At 44.3% G+C, this 18,023-nt stretch overlaps 2 protein-coding genes across 3 annotated transcripts in view; one reads left to right on the top strand and one right to left on the bottom strand.

The window, feature by feature from the left end:
- Positions 1–1,750: 1,750 nt before the first annotated feature.
- Positions 1,751–13,786, top strand: pcf11 (PCF11 cleavage and polyadenylation factor subunit). Of its 2 annotated transcripts, XM_031874131.1 has the most exons (18): positions 1,751–2,127; positions 4,529–4,654; positions 4,990–5,172; positions 5,984–6,226; positions 6,703–7,691; positions 8,122–8,290; positions 8,818–9,229; positions 9,305–9,433; positions 9,533–9,592; positions 9,771–11,008; positions 11,157–11,223; positions 11,302–11,427; positions 11,559–11,685; positions 11,909–12,092; positions 12,186–12,341; positions 12,515–12,607; positions 13,017–13,052; positions 13,146–13,786. In XM_031874131.1, exons 1-18 carry the CDS (start codon positions 1,882–1,884, stop codon positions 13,365–13,367), a joined length of 4,806 nt encoding a protein of 1,601 aa, XP_031729991.1. In that variant the 5' UTR covers positions 1,751–1,881; the 3' UTR covers positions 13,368–13,786. The 2 variants fall into 2 exon arrangements, with proteins under 2 accessions (XP_031729991.1, XP_031729992.1); XM_031874132.1 differs by lacking the exon at positions 9,533–9,592.
- A 699-nt stretch (positions 13,787–14,485) lies between these two features.
- The window catches only part of ccdc90b (coiled-coil domain containing 90B), a 3,807-nt gene continuing 269 nt past the window's right edge, over positions 14,486–18,023 (bottom strand). The window contains exons 2-9 of the mRNA XM_031874133.1: positions 17,584–17,703; positions 17,374–17,477; positions 17,181–17,282; positions 16,783–16,824; positions 16,618–16,689; positions 15,881–15,934; positions 15,672–15,786; positions 14,486–15,394 (exon numbers count right to left, since the gene is read on the bottom strand). Of these exons, the coding sequence (XP_031729993.1) occupies positions 15,339–15,394; positions 15,672–15,786; positions 15,881–15,934; positions 16,618–16,689; positions 16,783–16,824; positions 17,181–17,282; positions 17,374–17,477; positions 17,584–17,703 (665 nt within the window). The 3' untranslated portion in view covers positions 14,486–15,338. The remainder of the gene's footprint in view (positions 15,395–15,671; positions 15,787–15,880; positions 15,935–16,617; positions 16,690–16,782; positions 16,825–17,180; positions 17,283–17,373; positions 17,478–17,583; positions 17,704–18,023) is intronic.

The raw sequence follows: 18,023 nt of genomic DNA, 5'->3' as shown, positions 1-18,023 counted from the left end.
TCAGAGAGACGGAAAGCGACCTCAGAGAGACGGAAAGCGACTTCAGAGAGACGGAACCCTTCCAGGGCCCCGTTGTCTCATAATCCAGCACCCTCCTGTTGATATATTAAACATCTGTGTTGATTTTTAACATGAGTTGAAATGTTGTGTTCTTGTCGGGATGTAGCAGAGCATCATGGGAAACCCAATCAAATCATTCCTACGTTACCGCGGAGATGTTTGTGTCCTCTGAGAGTCAAACCCCGACCCAGTAATCCGTGAGCGTTCCTCCGCTCAGCTCCAACGTTTCGACCATCAAAACCAGTACGAGACTTCATTCAGAAAACGTGTGTTTACGTTTTATTGATTCATAGGACGAGTGATTGAAACTTCTCGTTGTTTCCTCTGAAAGCAGAAAGAACTGATGAAACGGACTCTCTGAGAGAAAGAAACCCAACAAAGGAAAACGATGACTGACGACTTCCTGTCTGTGTGGACGTAAACACCGTGCTGTACTTCCTGCCGTGTCATTTGTGTTATTTTTTTATTGTTGACATCACAGCTGGTCATGAGTTCCGATCGTTATTAAGATGTTGAATAATGTTTTATTTTACTTGCCTGTGATGATTCTCCAGGAGTCGTCATATGGAAAATAAATTGATTCCCATCAGTTAATCAATTCAAATATCTTTATTCTCATTCTTCTCTCGGTGGACTTGAAATATGATAAATTATTAAGAAAGTAATAGCTGCACAAAAATATAAATGTAAGTAATGTGATGCTTTTTTTTTAAAAGGCAAAGGTTAAAAACAAACTGCCTTTTTATATCAGGTACGTTGTACTTTATTCGTGCAATAAAAATAAATACTCTGAGAACAGATGTTAATCTCTAGTTACTCTAATCATCCTTTAAATCAAACACAACCCTTACAATAGATTCCTTAAGCCTCTGAGCTTTACACTGTTTTAAAAATATTTGTTTTATTTAAAAAAAATCAGTTTTATATTCAAAACAAGACAAAAAAAACAAACTAAAATATAGGCCTAAATTAAAATATAAATTAAAAATATATTTAAAAATGTGCCAGACATATACAGTTTAATTTATTTGTGAGACATTTTCAGGATGTGACAGGTCTGGATTTGATACTTCATCTTTATATGCATTTGTAAAATGAAGTTCTACAAATTACACAACGTAATGAGGTTTTATTAAACTCTTCATAGTGAATGGCAGAGCCAACAATTACTTATTTAGCAAAGCTTTGTCTTCTAAATAACTCTGAGGTCCTTTTTATATTTTAGTGTGGCCACAAACTGATTTAATTTAATACACATTTAAAGTACTTGTGAACTGCTCCATTTTTTTAATTTTCTGTTACTTTATACTTACACTACATCACAGAAATATATATGATATACCTTTTATAGCATATGTTTAAATTGTTTTAATATAGTAATTATTTTTTCTGTCATAAAAACATAATATTGCTGTATTAATCCCCTAAAACTACCAGAGAGCAGAGTGATCCGCCATGCTTCAGCCTCATGGTGTTATGCCCTATAAAAGCTTACGTAATCATAAACTCACATGGGCTTCGATCTGATTGGCTCACTCGTCTTGGCTGTTATTTCACCGAGCCAATGAGAACCGAGAACCCGGTCTCCGCACGGCCCCTAAAAATAAGCCAATGAAGGACGTGAACTCACGTCACGTGATAGTGTGAACGTGTTGACGTATGCGGCCTTCAGCTAACAGTCGCCATCTTCTTGTCGTCGGAGGCTGAACTACTAACGACAAAGACGCGACGGCTCGACATAAAAACCCACAAAACCGGCGCTTTTTTATTTTATTTTTTACATCTATCACCGAGTCAGAACAAAGTTATCTCCATGAGTTCATGGACTGCCTGCTGCTGATCAATGGTGACGTTAGTATCGATAGAGCCGCTGTAGGTTTTCCCGGGTCACAAACAAAGATGGCCGACAAAGCAGCTCGAGAAGACGCGTGCCGAGAGTACCAGTCGTCGCTGGAGGACCTGACGTTCAACAGCAAGCCGCACATCAACATGCTGACCATCCTGGCCGAGGAAAACCTCAACTTCGCCAAGGATATCGTCGCTATTATTGAAGCGCAAATAAGCAAGGTTTTTATAACAAAAAAATATATAGAATACTTTCAATTTCAGGTGTTTTTTCGTCTGGATTGTATGTGTAGCAACAAGGCCTCAAGTTGTTGTTGAGCTAGCTGTTAGCTTAGCGTAAAAACATGTCATCGTAGCTATACATTACGTTTTATTTATAACTATATTTGTGTGTTTTATTAAAGTTTAAACACAACATACACTTAATATTCTTTAACATTTCTCTTCATCGAAACTCGTTAAAATCCACCGTAAAATAGATTATTTTAAGCCTCTTGATCGACTAATTACTTGGAGGTCAGTTCAAACCGACGTGATTAAAAGACGTGTTTTATTTGGTAAACTAGCTCGTTAAATACTCGTTGGCAAAGTGGTGCCAGTTATTAATTCGACTGTTACTTAGATACCACTTTATTAAGCCATAGAAGAAGAAATAACATGGCGGACTTTAAAAATGGGTTGTTCTGGAGCCAAAAAAAAAGCACAAAATCGGCTTTTATTGACAAATTATGTGAACACATGTAACACAGAAACATATACAGTCTGAGCCACTATGTACAGATCTAAGTATATAACTAATCCGTTTCAGATTCACCTCTTCATCTCATACTTTGGGGAAAGAGACTTCTGTATCTCAGCAGATGGTTATTTTTAGGTAAATCCACTTCCCAGAGCAAACGCATGATTAGCCCTTATTTAAATCATTAGTTCCTAAAAGTTGCTGGCTGCCTGGTCCAAGTGTAACTTTCACAAGCAGTGAGCAGGCGGCATTCATGTGTTAAAGCTGCATTCTCTCTAGCGTCCATCAGGGGGCAAGTTTATGGTCTCAATCTCTAGTTTCAATTCCTCTTCAATACAGCATGATGTTCATTTAGTACATTATGGTCCATTTAGAGTCACACAGACCATAAAACAGGGGATGCTTTAGGGCGGGGCTACACGGTGATTGACAGGTCTCTACCACGGTTTCTGTCCACCCGGTTGTGTCACAGAACCAAGATGGTGACGACCAAAACGTGCGTCTAAAAATACTAGAAAATCGGTCACATCCGTGTGTGATCAGCCCCCTTTTTAAGAACAAAAATAAACTTTATTGAAGCTAATTTGAACAATAAATGTCGTAGATTGATCACAATGAGCAGCTTTAACTCCAGAGTCATCGAGCGATAACTGCTGGACTCTGGTTGATAATAAAAAGTCTAGTTTGACTTATTAGACAAAAAGTGAATGTGTTCAAGCCGTCTATGAAAACATATTTAGCTGGTTTAGTTTACGGTGGATTTTGACTTTTGCAGCGTTTATTTATCCTCAGCTTCTAGCAGTATTTTGAGCATCCGTCACATTAATAATATTCTGATCGAGGCCGGACCACATTGATGTTTTTCACTCTAATTTATTGTTAATAAATATTGCCGGGTAGCTATTAGACAGACGTGGCCTCAGCGTCTGTAATAAATTCATCTCAGTCAGTTTCTCTGCATTAATTCACTAGTGAAATCTTGAATTACTGAAATGTGATTGAATGGTTAAAATTGTTATAATAAAAAATGTGAAATGTGCTTTTTGTCATTTTTTATTTCCCAGTGTAATTTATTGGTACGACTCTGGTTTCCATTTACTGACACGACAAACGGTGTTTAGCTGTCGACGCTGCAGTGTTTAGGATCTTCTGCTTCAGGGTGCAGAGTTTAAAATGCAGCTTGTTTTAACTAAACGCCAACAGATCCTCTAAAAGGTTTTTTTAACAACCGAAAAGGAGAAAAACACTTGTGAGGGTTAAAGCTTTGAGTGAGTGAATCAAAAGTTAAACTAAAACTCTCCGACGTGTCGTCTGGGTAAAGTACAAAGAGTGGTTTAAGGAATAAACCCTCTTTGGAGGTAAACGGCTCCCGAGAACTGGACTCGGTGACTTTTTTTTTTTTTTTTTTTTTTTTTAACCCACAATGCACCATGGACATGTTTATTTTTCCCCCCTGACTTTGGGGAAGGATCACTAACCTCCTGAGATGTCTTTGCAGAAACTAAAGTGACTGATTGCTGTTGAAGATGATGGTTTTTCTTCGGGATCGATCTCAGATCACAGAGGACTTTATTGGAGTATTTTCCCTCGATTTTTATTTTGATTCCAGACTGAAGATAAATCCCGACTGCAGGCTGATTTTTTTTTTTTTTTTTTTTTTTTTTTTTTTTTTTAAATTTTTTTTTTAAATTTAGTTTTCAAACACTTTTTTTTCTCACTTTGCAGACTTTCTTTACATTTTGTCTCGTGCACACATTTTTTACATGTTTTTCACACAGCGGGGGGGGTGAGGGGGACACATCTGTAATTCTGAAGCGTTGTTCTGAAATGTTGTTTTTTAACCCCTGTTGTGTTCTAAACTTGTCGAGTTCTCTATTGCTCCAGGCCCCATCTGCAGAGAAGCTTCCAGTTTTGTACTTAGTGGATTCCATAGTGAAGAATGTTGGAGGAGAGTACCTTGCAGTGTTTGCTAAAAACCTAATCACTTCATTTATATGTGTCTTTGAAAAGGTACAGTTCTCTTTGCTGCTGTTAAACTTTTAAGCACTATGACTCTTAGCCGCTCCACTTCCCTCCTGTTTGTTGTGTTGCTTGCTTTATTCTCTGTGGTCTGCACTCTGCTCCTGTGTACATAACCCCATAAACGATAAATAAAAGGGGGAGGGATCATTATTAATCATTCTTTTGAACTTGTCCTTAAAGTGCTAAAACTATATTTTTCACCTCTTTACTCGTAGTGGACGTAGAGCTGCTTACACTTGTAAACGCTTGTTGTGATGCTGCTGCAGTATGTTTCTCTGTATTCTGTTGCCATCTGTGGACCAAGTCATGTCCTCTGTTCGTAGGTGGATGAAAACACCAGAAAGAGTTTGTTCAAGCTGCGCTCGACGTGGGACGACGTGTTTCCTCTGAAGAAGCTGTACGCGCTGGACGTGCGGGTCAACTCCGTGGACCCGGCGTGGCCCATCAAGCCGCTGCCGCCCACCGTCAACGCCAGCATCCACGTCAACCCCAAGTTCTTAAAGCAGGTGTGTATGTGTCCGCCAGTCGATCCTCATAGAGCCGGTTGGTTACGTTGGAGACTCGTGAGGCTCCGTACTGTTATCATCTCCAAGTTAAATCTGATCTGCTACGGCCCCGGGATCAAACGCGTGGTTCCCGGTTTCATCCGTGAAACTCAAATCCAGCTGTGCTCGATCCAGACAATCCGTGCCAGACTTTCACAATAAAATAAATCCTGTCGGCTGGTTTTAGATGTTTAAAGACACGGAGCAATCAGCTGTCCTACGACACTGACTTCATCTCTGCTGCTGATTTATATAAATGCATTTGTTGGACAACCTTTCTCTGGGTTACTCTATCGTTACATTCAAGACTTGCCAGTTTAATGTTATTTAAGACGAATGAAGCAGCTAAAACATCCGAGAGGCTGGAAACAGAACTTTGACCCTTTTAATTTAAGAAAAGAGAAATTAATCAATGTTTTGTTGAGTAATCAAATCATCTGCTCGTTTCAGCTCTAGAATCAATAATGTAAATTATAATTAGTTTTGTTCTTATTGGTTTATTTGATACGGGACAGTGCACATTAATAAAGAGTTAGCCAAAAGGCTATTTTTCATCTGTAGTCCCAAATGGGTTTTGGCTTCATGGAATTTAGGTTGTAACCAAATGTCAGATCACGAGCAGAAAGCGTTCATCTCACAACGATTCACTCGTAACTCTGTTTCTCTTTGTCTGAAGGAAACAACGTTTGGATGTTTTACAGCCGTGTTGATCTCTTGTTAAAGTCTGAAGTCATAATCTGTCTTCTCTCTTCGTCCCTCTTGACCGTCTCAGTCTGAAGATGCTCCGTCTCCTCAGCCGGCTCCCACTCAGCCGACACCGACTCCGCCGCCTCCGGCGGCGGCGCCGGTACCGGCTCCCCAACCGGTACCGGTCTCTGCCGTCACCGCCGCCAGCCAGTTCAGCCTGACCCAGGAGCAGCTGATCCGGCAGCAGCTGCTGGCCAAACAGAAGCAGCTGCTGGAGCTTCAGCACAAGAAGATCGAGCTGGAGCTGGAGCAGACCAAAGCTCAGCTGGTAGGAACAACCGGGGCCGTTGGTTCTGATCCCAGATCTGCTCTTTTATTCGGGATTCCATAAAGTCGTCTGTAGTTATACTTTATGTTCAGCTCGTTTTCTAACCCGCTGAACATAAAGAGATCCGGTTCTTAACGGGAACCGGTTCTAAATGAGTAAAACCCAGAGTATTGATGCGGTTCTATGTCGTCTCAAACCTCCTCTCTCTGGCTCTTTGTCTTTATGCTTTACTCTGCACACACTTCACTCATTGCTGCTCAATGTCTTCATAAACATAACTTTATCACTAAATAATCAAAAAGAGCCGGGAAGAGTATCGACAAGAGACCGAACCGATGAATCGATCAGTGCTAGTATAGTTAAAACCCTAACGCTGATAATAACATGAAGTCTGCTTCCTGTTAGTCTTCATGCAGCAGCCTGTCTGTCCCTCCACATGTTGGATTAGTTCAAACTCTGACTGTTTGTGTCTTCAGGCCGGAGGGTTTGTGATCCCGACAGCGACCTCGGCTTCGTCTCAGAACGCAGCGGCGAAGACCGCCGGCCAAACTGCCCCTGCGGTCCGACCGTGGATCCCTCCTCCGACTCAGACGGACGCCAAGCCGCCCACCAGAGACCCCCGGCTGAACCGCACCGGCCCCCTGTCTGCCCCCCATCCCAAAGAACAGCACGCTGTGAAAAAAGACAGCCACTCCGTGACAGGAAGTCCGGCCCTGACGCCCGAGAAGCCCACCCGTCCGGACAAAGTCAAAACCCCGAGAAAAGAAGCGTTGGAGGAGAAGCAGAAGTCCAAATCTCCGTCTCCGATGGCCAAAGTCCTCCAGAGTAAAAACAAGGTGGAGCCTGAGATCCAGAAGTCGGCGGACGGCACCAAGAAAGACCCGCGGCTGAAGAAACGCCCGCAGGACAAGAGCGGCGAGACCAAAGACGAGGAGTTGAAGGAGAAGAAGCGCTGCCCCGACAAGAAGGAGCGAGAGGAGGCGCCTCGGGGAGTCGACCCCCAGAGGTTCAACAAGGGGAAGCTGGTCAACGGCTCGGTGGGCAAACACGACCGCGTCGAGTCCACGGAGAAGATCGAGTTCAAGGCCGGAGGCAACGCCCGCACGCACGCCAGGAAACGCACCCGCTCACGGTCCAGGTCCCGCTCGCCTGCCGGCGCCTCCTCCTCCTCCTCCCCGAAGAGGAAGGACAGGCGGTCAGTCCGGAGCAGCTCCATGTCGCCGTCGCCGTCTCACAAACCCGGCAAACCCAGGAGGGTCGGACCAGATCACATCAAGCCGGGCCGAGGGGACAGGCCCGCCGCGCCCAAGAAGAACCAGCCGGACAGTAGGAGGTCCAAGAGGCCCGCGGAGGACCGGCACTCCGAGTCCAGAGACTCTCACTCACCGAGGAGCCACGACGGAGGAGGCAAGGAGGCCAAGGAGGCTCCTCACCGCTGGAGGAGCGGCTGGGAGGAGAACAAACAGTGAGTCATCAACTCATTAAGTGTTTCACCGGCGGTGGATCCTAAAAACCTGAATGTGTCACAGGCGATGGAAATCTGGCGTCAAATATATCCTTATAGTTTATACTTATTTAGACGTTTTTGATCGTCTGTGAATCGTTTATAACTGAACATTTGCTGGTTGCAGCTTCTGAAATGTGAGGATTCTCTTTGTGTCAAAGTCAACACATTGTTTTTGTGACTACGGGGAACATTCAACCCGTTTTCTGTGATATTCAGATTTTGTAAAGCATAATAATGGTCTTGATCCTACTTTGAGTTAAGTTTGGATCACATATTTAATATTCAAATCTTCAGCTCTCACGTGTTAGTGGTCCTTTCTACTTCATACTGGATCTGAACTAAAAGAAAAGGTCCCAGCTGTTGTCTAAAAGTCTCGTTTCCTCTTCAGTCCGAAGCTTCCTGAAGACTCTCACGTGAAGCCGGGTCCCCAGAGACACAAACAGTACGGGACCCGGCCCACCACCCCCCGGACCCCGAAGCACCGCCTCAGCGTGGACGCCAACCTGCAGATACCCGAAGTCCTCAACTCGGCCTCCAAGAAGGACCTGCTGCGGAGGGTAGGAGCTGTGATGTAGTTCAGCTGATGTTCTGATGTTCAGTCACCGGCTGATTCAAGGAGAGAAAATCTAACCGCTCAATGTGAACTCTTACAGCTTTCTCCTCCAGATAGTGCGAGACGTGTTGAAGTGAACGAGCCGTAAAACACGCGTCTTCATATCCAGACGATGAAAATACAAATATCTTTAACTTCGGGGCAGATTTATTATTAGTACATCACATTTCATACTTAAAGGCAACACTTTACATAATAATAACCATAAAAACAAGCAAACAAAAGCACAATAAACATTTAAAAGATCATTAAAGTCTTTATTGTTTCGTATCGGCTCCTCTTAAGATCACAAACTAGTCGCTGTGTCACAAATCCTGTTTGAAAATATTCAACTGAGATTACTGTTCATAAATGCATAAAAACATAAACCATTCATGTCTTTATGAGGGAAAATTCCCAAACATGTTCGGAGGAAAAACTAAATAGACAGACTCCACCGTTCCTCTAACGGTCGGCGGTTTCTCTCTGCAGGCCAGTAAGCGTCTGGAGAGCGGTGAGATCTCCCAGGAGGACTTCCTGAACATGGCCCACCAGATCAAACACTTCTTCCAGTACCAGGAGGAGAAGCAGCAGCGCTCCGACGGCTGGGACGTCGACGCCGTCGTCGCAGGCGACTTCCCCGCCAAGAAGCTGCTGAGCTCGCCTCCCTCCGCCTCCGTGCCGCCGCGGCCCCGAGACAACATGGACGCCGCGGAGTTGTCTTACTACGAGCACAAGTCCAAGCTGAGGAAGACGCAGGTCACCCACCGAGCTGCCGGGGAGGAGTGGGAGGGCGAGGAGAGTCCGGAGGACGAGGAGGAGGCGGGGTCTGGAGCAAAGACCGGCGTGAGCGGACGAAGCGCCGGTCACCTGAAATACAGCCGGGCGCCACGGGAACGGCAAGGTGAGCTGAGGGTTTATGGATACTCTTCATGATACTAAAGGGATTCAGAATATTCATTCTTTATGACTCTTTCAGGTGAGAGGAGGAGCAAAGAGCAGGAGGAGCCGCGGCTGATCGAGGAGTACAACCACGGGAAAGAGTTCCCGACTCTGAAGTCTCTACCGGGCCTTCGCTTCAGGAGGAGAGCCGAGCCCAGAGAGCCCAGTGAGTCCACCGCCAACACATCCACCACCACCAGTCTTTGATCTGTCTCAAAGTGATCTGTGAAAAATATTATCTGTCACCTGTCGTCTTTATCCACAGAGAGGTCAGAGGTCAGGTTCTGGAGCAGCGTGGTGTCAGGGTCTCGATCACTTCAGCGGGGTTAGAGACTCTTCTAAAGAGATCACAGTTTACACATCTAGGTGTTTAGTTCATTCAGGAGATCATGGGAGTCAGCACATAGAGAGAGGCCGAGTTCAGGACAGTTTAAGTAAAACACCTAAAAGATGACGAGAGCTTCACTGACTGTCAGTAAACGAGAGTTCTTATCTGTTTCCAGGTGAGAGAGAGTGGAACTCTCCGCTGACGGAGCGGCCGCGCTTCGACGAGCGCGAGGAGCAGAAGAGCGGCTACGACGCTCCGCGGGGTTACGGCCCGCCCGCCGACTCCAGGCTCCCCGATCCACGGAGGCCAGAGGGGCCCCCGCCCTCGGGCACCGTGGTCCTCAGGAACTGTCCGAGCCCGGTCGGCCCCGAGGCGGTGCTGGCGACCCCGAGGTTCGAGCGCGAGCTCCTTTCGCCGCTTCACCAAAAAGACCCGTCAGAGATGAGCCCGATCCCTCGCTTCGAGAGCCCCAACAGTGAGCACTCTGACGACGGGCCCCTCAATCTGGACGTCCCCACTCCTCCCCCCAAATCCATCCTGAAGGCCCCGCCCCGCGTGGGACCGCTGTCTTCGGTCCGGCAGCACAGCGACTCCCCAGGACACACGCCTCCTCACGACGGAGGACACCCCACGCCACGGTACGACGGACCGGGACACATGGGTCCCGCCAGACCGCACCCTCCAGGGTGGTATGAGGGCCCCGGTCGCTACGATGACTCATCCCGGTTCGAGGGGCCTCACCACCAGGGTCCCGGCAGGTTCGAAGGCCCGCCTCACCACAACATGCCGGAGAGGTTCGACGGACCCCACATGTCTCACGGTTTGGGGCGGTACGACGGTCCACCTCGCCCTCAGGGCCCCGGGAGGTTTGACGGTCCTATTGGTCAGCAGGGGCCCGGACCGGGTCACTTCGAGGGCCCTATGCAGTGTTTTGACGCACCGCGGTGCTTCGAGAACAACATGGCTCCCGGACCGATGGGCTTCCAGCAGCAGCAGCAGCAGCGGCGTTTCGACGGCGCTCCAAACCAGATGGGGCCGATGAGGTTCGAGGCCCCCGGTCAGCCGGGACCCCGGTTTGACTTACCCAACGTGGCCCCCCATCAGGGCGGACCCCCGCTCTACGAGTGCTCCCCTGGCCAGCAGGGGCCCCTGAGGTTCGCTCCCCAACACAACCTGCAGCCCCCCCCCATGAGGCCCATCTACGACAACCCCATCCCCCCCCAGCAGAACTTCAGCATGAACCCCCAGCGGTTCCCGGAGCCCATGAACCCTCAGTTCCCCGCTGGGCCGATGGCGTTCCCGGCTCAGCAGGCGGGAAACTTCAACATGCAGCAGGCTCCGCCCTTCAATCAGCCAGGCCCCGCCTCCTTCTACAACCCCGCCGCCCCCGCTGCCGTCGGCATACAGCAGCCGGTGAGTCAAGTTTTCTATAAACATGTTTTAAATGTTTTACATCCAGAGTCCACATGAGACTGAAGTAGCATCGTGTGGTTTTCTTCTCCTGGTGGTTTTTAGATGAGTCTGTATGTCGTGTATGAACCTGTTCTGTGGTTGTTTTTAGGTGAACATGTTGGGGAACCTCAACCAGTCCTTCCTGCCTCAGAACCCAGTGCCTTTCGGACAGCAGAGTACGTTCTGACATTCAGTGTTTCTCTCATTAATGAAGAAGTGAAATGTTTCTGACGGGTTTGTTTGCGTCCCTGCAGCTCCACAGGTCGCCCCCCCAGAGAACCACTTCGGTCAGGTTGACGTCAACGACCTGCTGTCCAAACTCATCTCCAACGGCATCATCAAGCCCTCGCAGCCCGACGCCGCACCGACCGCCAGCGCCGGTGAGAGACATTTTTCTGTTGCGTTGAAACGTTTTGCCGCCTCATGAAACAGCACCAGGGTTTAATAATACAGCTGCTGTTATTAAAATATACATTGTTCATTCTTTTTTTTTTTTGTTTTTAACCCCCAGAACCCACCACCACGCCTGTGGTAGCTCCGCCCCGGGTGGTGGTGGAGGAGGAGGAAGAGGAGGTGGAGGAAGAGGAGGAAGACAACATCCCCGACCTCACCAGCTTCAACGTCGACGACTTGAAACAGTGAGTTCAATAATCAGCGAAACTGTTCTGATCATTGATATGATTTAGTATAATAATCATTTTAAACAGTGAAGTATGTGTTTTATGCAAATGAACACTATAGAGGACAAGAACAAAGTAAAAACTTTACTCTACGGCTGATAAAAGCCCTGGTTGTGTTTTGATCGTTGGTGTTGTGACTCACTTTGTTCCCGTGTTATTTCGTGCCCCCCTCTTCTCGCAGGCGCTTGGAGAGCGTGGTGACCAAGCTGTACTCGGGGAACCAGTGCTGCCTGTGCAGCATGAGGTTCACCACGGCTCAGACCGACCTGTACGCAGACCACCTGGACTGGCACTTCAGGCAGAACCACGCCGGCAAAGTGGCCAGCAAGAAGATCACGCACCGCCGCTGGTACTACGGCCTCCGGGTGAGAAACACCGACCTCTCAGACTAACGGCAGGCAGCCTTCAGTCCTCGCCTTTAAACTCACCCTCGTGTGCGTGTGCGTTCCCTCCATCAGGACTGGGTCGAGTTCGAGGAGATCGCCGACCTGGAGGAGCGAGCCAAGAGTCACTTCTTTGAGAAGGAGAACGAGGAGGAGGTCCAGAAGAGCCAGCAGGCCGCCAAGGAGAAGGAGTTCCAGAGCGTGAAGGCCACCAAGGACCAAGTGGGAGAGGTGAGACGGGAGCCACTCGATGCATCAGTTGTTAGAATACATCTGTAACTGATCGTCTGGTCTTATGAAGTAACTAAAGCTGAGGAGTACGAGTGCAACGAAGAAACGATGATTTACAACAATGAAAATGTGAGCGCTGAATAAATAACTTGATGTTTGTTTTCCTCGTGCAGTTGTGTGAAATCTGTCAGGAGCCGTTTGAGACGTACTGGGTGGAGGAGGAGGAGGACTGGTTCCTGAAGGACGCCCTCAGGGTGGACGACAAGGTACCGACACCTGGAACTATATTAATAAATATCAGTAATATGTACAAACTATTTAGTCATCTAAGTGCAAACAATCCCATCAATTCTAGTCCTATTGGCCCAAGTTTTCCCTGAAAAATATTTGTAAAATGTTTAATATTTACAAAGAATATAATAAATATAATTAAAAAATGTTCCCATCTCGTTAAATACTCTCCCAATTTCCCCCCAAAGAAGTTGTAAAATGTCCAAAGATATCACTAAGATCAGCTGGTACGGTGTCCCAACATTATTAGTAATATGTACAAAAATATTTGTAATTTAAGTGAAAATTGTTCAGTATTGTCGCAAACGTTCCCAATTAATTTCTGTAAAATGTAACGCTGAACAGCTGACCATCAATAAACCCATGAATGTTTTCTATCCACAGAACTTCCACCCCGCCTGTTTTGAAGATTATAAAAATGTAAGTAACTGAGACATAAATCACATCAAACGTCTGACGGTTTAAGTTAGAATTATTATCTTTGAACAGCTGCTGTTTGTTTTGTCTCCTCAGACGTCGTCATATCTCGACGTCACGCCGTCGCCCAGCAAGGTGCTGACCGACCACCCGCTGAGCGCCTTCATTAAGAGAGAAGAAGAAGAGGAGGAGGAGATCACTTCCTGTGCTGTGGCTGCTGCTGCTGCCACCTCAGTCAAACAGGAAGTAGAGTCTGAGGCGAGCGAGCTCCCTGCTGTGAAGAAAGAGGTTTTAACAGACGATCAGAGTAAAGCGTAACCGTGTTCGGTGTTTTTATCGTTCCTCCTCAACGACATAAACTTCAATACATTTTTGTATTTGGATTCTGCGCGACCATTTGTGGTCTCTTCCTGTTTCTCTGTGAATTGAAACTGTTTATTGAAAAAGAAGAAGAAATGTTTTGTTTCCTTTTTTTCTTTTCTGTGAGATCAAAGATGTAAATGATTTAATTTATAAATTAAAGTATTTTTTGGTATCTCTGGTGTAACAGTGATTTGAATCGCCTGTCTGTAAATATTGATCGATCGGGTTAAATGGCGGGTAGCTGCGTTTAAAGGTAAGCGTCTTCTGATTGGACGACAGGAGGCTCCGCCTCCTCTTCAGGAATCGTTCTTCGGAGGATCGAAGTCTTTTTGTTTTTGTTTTTCTTTGGTCTTCAATAAAAGAGTCTGAAACTTCTTGTGTGAACGGTGATTGATCTTTGATGCGAACAGTTAAATTGTCATTTAGGTTTCAAAACAAAAATAAAGGTTTAGTGAATTAAATGTTCTTCTGGTGTTTTTATTTTACGTGAGTCGTTTCCTCCATGTATCCCTGGTGGGAGGGACTAGGATGCAAGGAAAGGACCCAAGTGAGGGAAACGGGGATGCAGTTAAGAGACTTGAGATGTACCCTTGGAGGAGCAGGCGTGCATCCTGGTGGATCTGTTGTACTACTTTCCTTCACTGACGTGTGAATGAAGCATTAAGTTATTTGACTAATTTAGTCTCTACGCTTCGTAACGTCGTGACAATCCGTAAGTCTGTTTAGTTTCTACGGAAGTTTAAAATTCTCTCAATTTTTCCCTGAAAATGTTAATAAAATGACCGGAACATTTTTAGTAATATTTACAAAATATGTTAGTATTTTAAGTAAAAGATGCTCCGTGGATTTAAATATACGTCTCTTCTACTTTTTTTCTTGTTTTTTTTTCTGCGGTCATTAAATGCATCGTTAGTGGCGGAGTCCGTCTTTCCCGCCCTCGACTCACAGGAAACGAAGAGACTGACTAACTTGATGAAGACGATGTTTCCTGTCTGCTTTTTAAAAAATAAATTATATCAGAAAATGTTTTATAATGTAAATGTGAGTGGTTCTTCTTCTTCTGTTGTATTTCTGACAAAATACAACATGTCTTCCTCTCAGCAGTGAATCCTTAATTTCTCTGCTTTCGTCACATAATTATAGAAACGTGTAGTTTATTTCTTTTTATTTAAAATCTTGTATTTGTTTTCAGTACAACACATTGAATGTTTTTACATTTGAAACAATCAAACCTTCAAATTCAACACAATATTATCAAATAAGAGTTTTAATATATGTATTATATTATATTTATTATAATAAACAGGTTTATTAAATATTCTGATTGTTCTGTTAAATATGTTTTCACCTAAAATATCTTCACTACTTCATGCACATAGTTTTAAATACATCTTTGAGGTACTTGTACTTATATTTCTAGTCCACTTTATTTCAGAGGGAAGTATTTCAGCGTTTAGTACTCTGATCCGGTAGTAATACGACAATTAAAAAGTACTCTGTACGAGCAAAAGTACTGCATTTAAAATCATTCAAAGTATTGGAAGCTGATAATACTTCAGTACTTATATACTGAAGTAGTATTTTGAATACAGGACGTTTACTTGTGATGGAGTATTTTTAAATTGTTGTACATTTACTTAAGTAAATGAAATGTAGTGATGTAGAATATCTAGTAGCATTAAATGAAGATACTAAGTAGAAGTACCTCAACACTGTTCTTATATACTCTACTTGAGTAAATGTGCTTTGGTACTTTATAGTACCAGTACACTCTTCTGCGTACTTTCCTTTAACTGAGAGTACTTCTGTACTAAAGTAACATCTGACTTTAAACTTTAAACTGTGACATTTCATAGCAGCAGCTGAGTCCACCGGAACTACTTTGTGTGGCGGAGGAAGACGAGTTAAACGAGTCCCGGCTGTGTTTCACCTCCACAGCCGGTAAACTCCCAGAGCGATGGCGAAGCAGGAAAACATGGTCGCTGAGGAGGAAACACAGTATTACTAGTACTACTGCTAGTATGTTTACTAGAGTACTGGAGGGTACTTACTGTACTACATCTCAGAGGTACATATTGTACTTTTTACTTGTAAATGTAGTTGTTTTCCTGATTTTTTATTAAATCATGATTCACTACGGTAGAGTACTTCTTCGTGTACTGATTCACTACGGTGGAGTACTTCTTCGTGTACTGATTCACTACAGTAGAGTACTTCTTCGTGTACTGATTCACTACGGTAGAGTACTTCTTCGTGTACCTGCCAGGTAGCGGATCGTCTCCAGCTTCAGAGACTCCAGGACGGTCTTGAGCGACGCCACCTGCAGGTCGATCTTCCTGTTGATCTCCATGTTGTCGTTCTCCAGGTCGGCTTTCTGACCACATGAGACACACCGAGCGATCACATCGCACACGTGTGTGTAGTTTCCTGTCGTAGAATATTACAGTAGTATTATTGTAGTACTATACCTTGTGATGGAACTCTGAACTGGTCTCCATCAGCTTCTTCTCCTGTTCACTGAACTTGACAGAAAAACACACAAAACAAAAACAATCTTTCAGACGATATTTGTTTCCATTTTGTCAAATTAAAAACAGGATCAGCTCCCGTTGACGGCGTGATCGTTGATTTACAGAAAACGATCTCAGGATGACTTTGAGAAAACTTCAAACGTGATCATTCTCAGTTATGAGCAACGTGTCTTTTTCTATGATTTCTCAGCAGGTTTGTGGACTTTTATTGATAATAAACATCAGATATCAGGACGGAAAGTGTATATCACACCGAATCTATAAATACATTTTTTATTTGATATATTTGAGCTGCGGTGCGTTCACTGGCTGATGTTTGTGCTGAAGAGCTTTAAAACCAACAGTCGGTGAGTGAGACGGATTCTTTGAACCATTTAAATAATCGATCTTTGATCACCGACTTCCTGTTCTCTTCCTCTCGTTCTCTTCCTCTCGTTCTCTCGCTCTCGTTCTCTTCTTCTCGTTCTCTCGCTCTCGTTCTCCCCCTCTCGTTCTCTTCCTCTCGTTCTCTTCCTCTCGTTCTCTCGCTCTCGTTCTCCCCCTCTCGTTTTCTTCCTCTCGTTCTCTCGCTCTCGTTGTCTTCCTCTCGTTCTCTCGCTCTCGTTCTCTTCCTCTCGTTCTCTCGCTCTCGTTCTCCCCCTCTCGTTCTCTTCCTCTCGTTCTCTCGCTCTCACCACGTCAGAGATCCTGCTGCTCTGCAGGCTGATGTCCAGTTTGGTTTCAGCTCTGACTTTCAGACTCTCCTCCTGAACACAAACATCAAACACATCAGATCAAATGAATGTGAACAAACATTTTGTAATAAAATCGTTACTTTAAATATAAAAACACATTCCGACCTTCAGTCTGTTTTGAATCTGCTCCAACTCTCGTTTCATCTTCTACAAGAAAATAACAGAAGAGTGTTTAATTCTTGATCTGATGGGAAGCGTCAAAACATCATAAAAACAGTTTAATCGGTGAAGTATTGATCCTGTAACCGAACACATTGAATAAATAAATATAAATTCATGAATAAATATAAATAAATATAAATAAACATAAATAAATATAAATTCATGAATAAATATAAATAAATATAAATAAATAAATATAGATATAAATAAATATAAATAAATATAAATTCATGAATAAATATAAATAAATATAAATAAACATAAATAAATATTAATTCATGAATAAATATAAATAAATAAATATAGATATAAATAAATACAAATAAATATAGTGGTCGTACCGTGTTCTCAGATCGGAGGTTGGCGAAGTCGCTCTTCTCCAGGATCACCATGTCCTTCCTGATGGAGTCCAGGTGAGCCATGATCTGCTGCAGAGCGATTTCCTCCAAGAACAATCAACACAATACCGATCAATCAATACCACATGGATGTCCTCTTTACTGCAGCAAAGGTGTGTTTTCTGTACTTTTCTACCTGGTGGGATTTGGTCACCATGTCTTTGTAAACGATGTCCATGTTCGCGGTCGTCAAGGTAACCAGAGCTGAAACGATGAGCTCCGCCTGAGGCTTCTCAAAACCTGCAAGTCAAGACGGGGGAAAGAAAAAACCCGCTGGATGAAACCGGGAAGTCGTTTTGATATAAAATATATTTAATTGTGTTAATTGTTTTAATTGTTTTGTCACCGCTGCTCTGCAGCTCCGTCACCATCGAGTGAGAATCAAACGTTAGTTTACGTTGTTCAAGAGACGTTAAGTCAACCTTCCTCAGGTCAAAGGTCATCGTAGGAGCTGTCATGTGGAAACCTAAAACACACACACACACACACACACACACTCAATACAATACGTTGTATTAGAGCGTTTATAGTAACAGAGTACTTGTAAACTATAGTATTTGTACTTTTGCTGAAACAGAGTATTTGTACACTTTGGTAATAGTCCTTTAACTGTAGCATAGTATTTTACAGTGTGGTATTAGTACTTATACTATCACAGAGCAGTATTACACTGTAGTATTAGTATTGTACTGTCACAGAGCAGTATTACAGTGTAGTATTAGTACTTATACTATCACAGAGCAGTATTACACTGTAGTATTAGTATTGTACTGTCACAGAGCAGTA

The sequence above is a fragment of the Anarrhichthys ocellatus genome, unplaced genomic scaffold (genome assembly GCF_004355925.1).
Source record: "Anarrhichthys ocellatus isolate YVR2014 unplaced genomic scaffold, GSC_Weel_1.0 scaffold78, whole genome shotgun sequence".
NCBI lineage: Eukaryota > Metazoa > Chordata > Actinopteri > Perciformes > Anarhichadidae > Anarrhichthys > Anarrhichthys ocellatus.
This window is presented reverse-complemented; position numbering and strand designations above follow the sequence as displayed.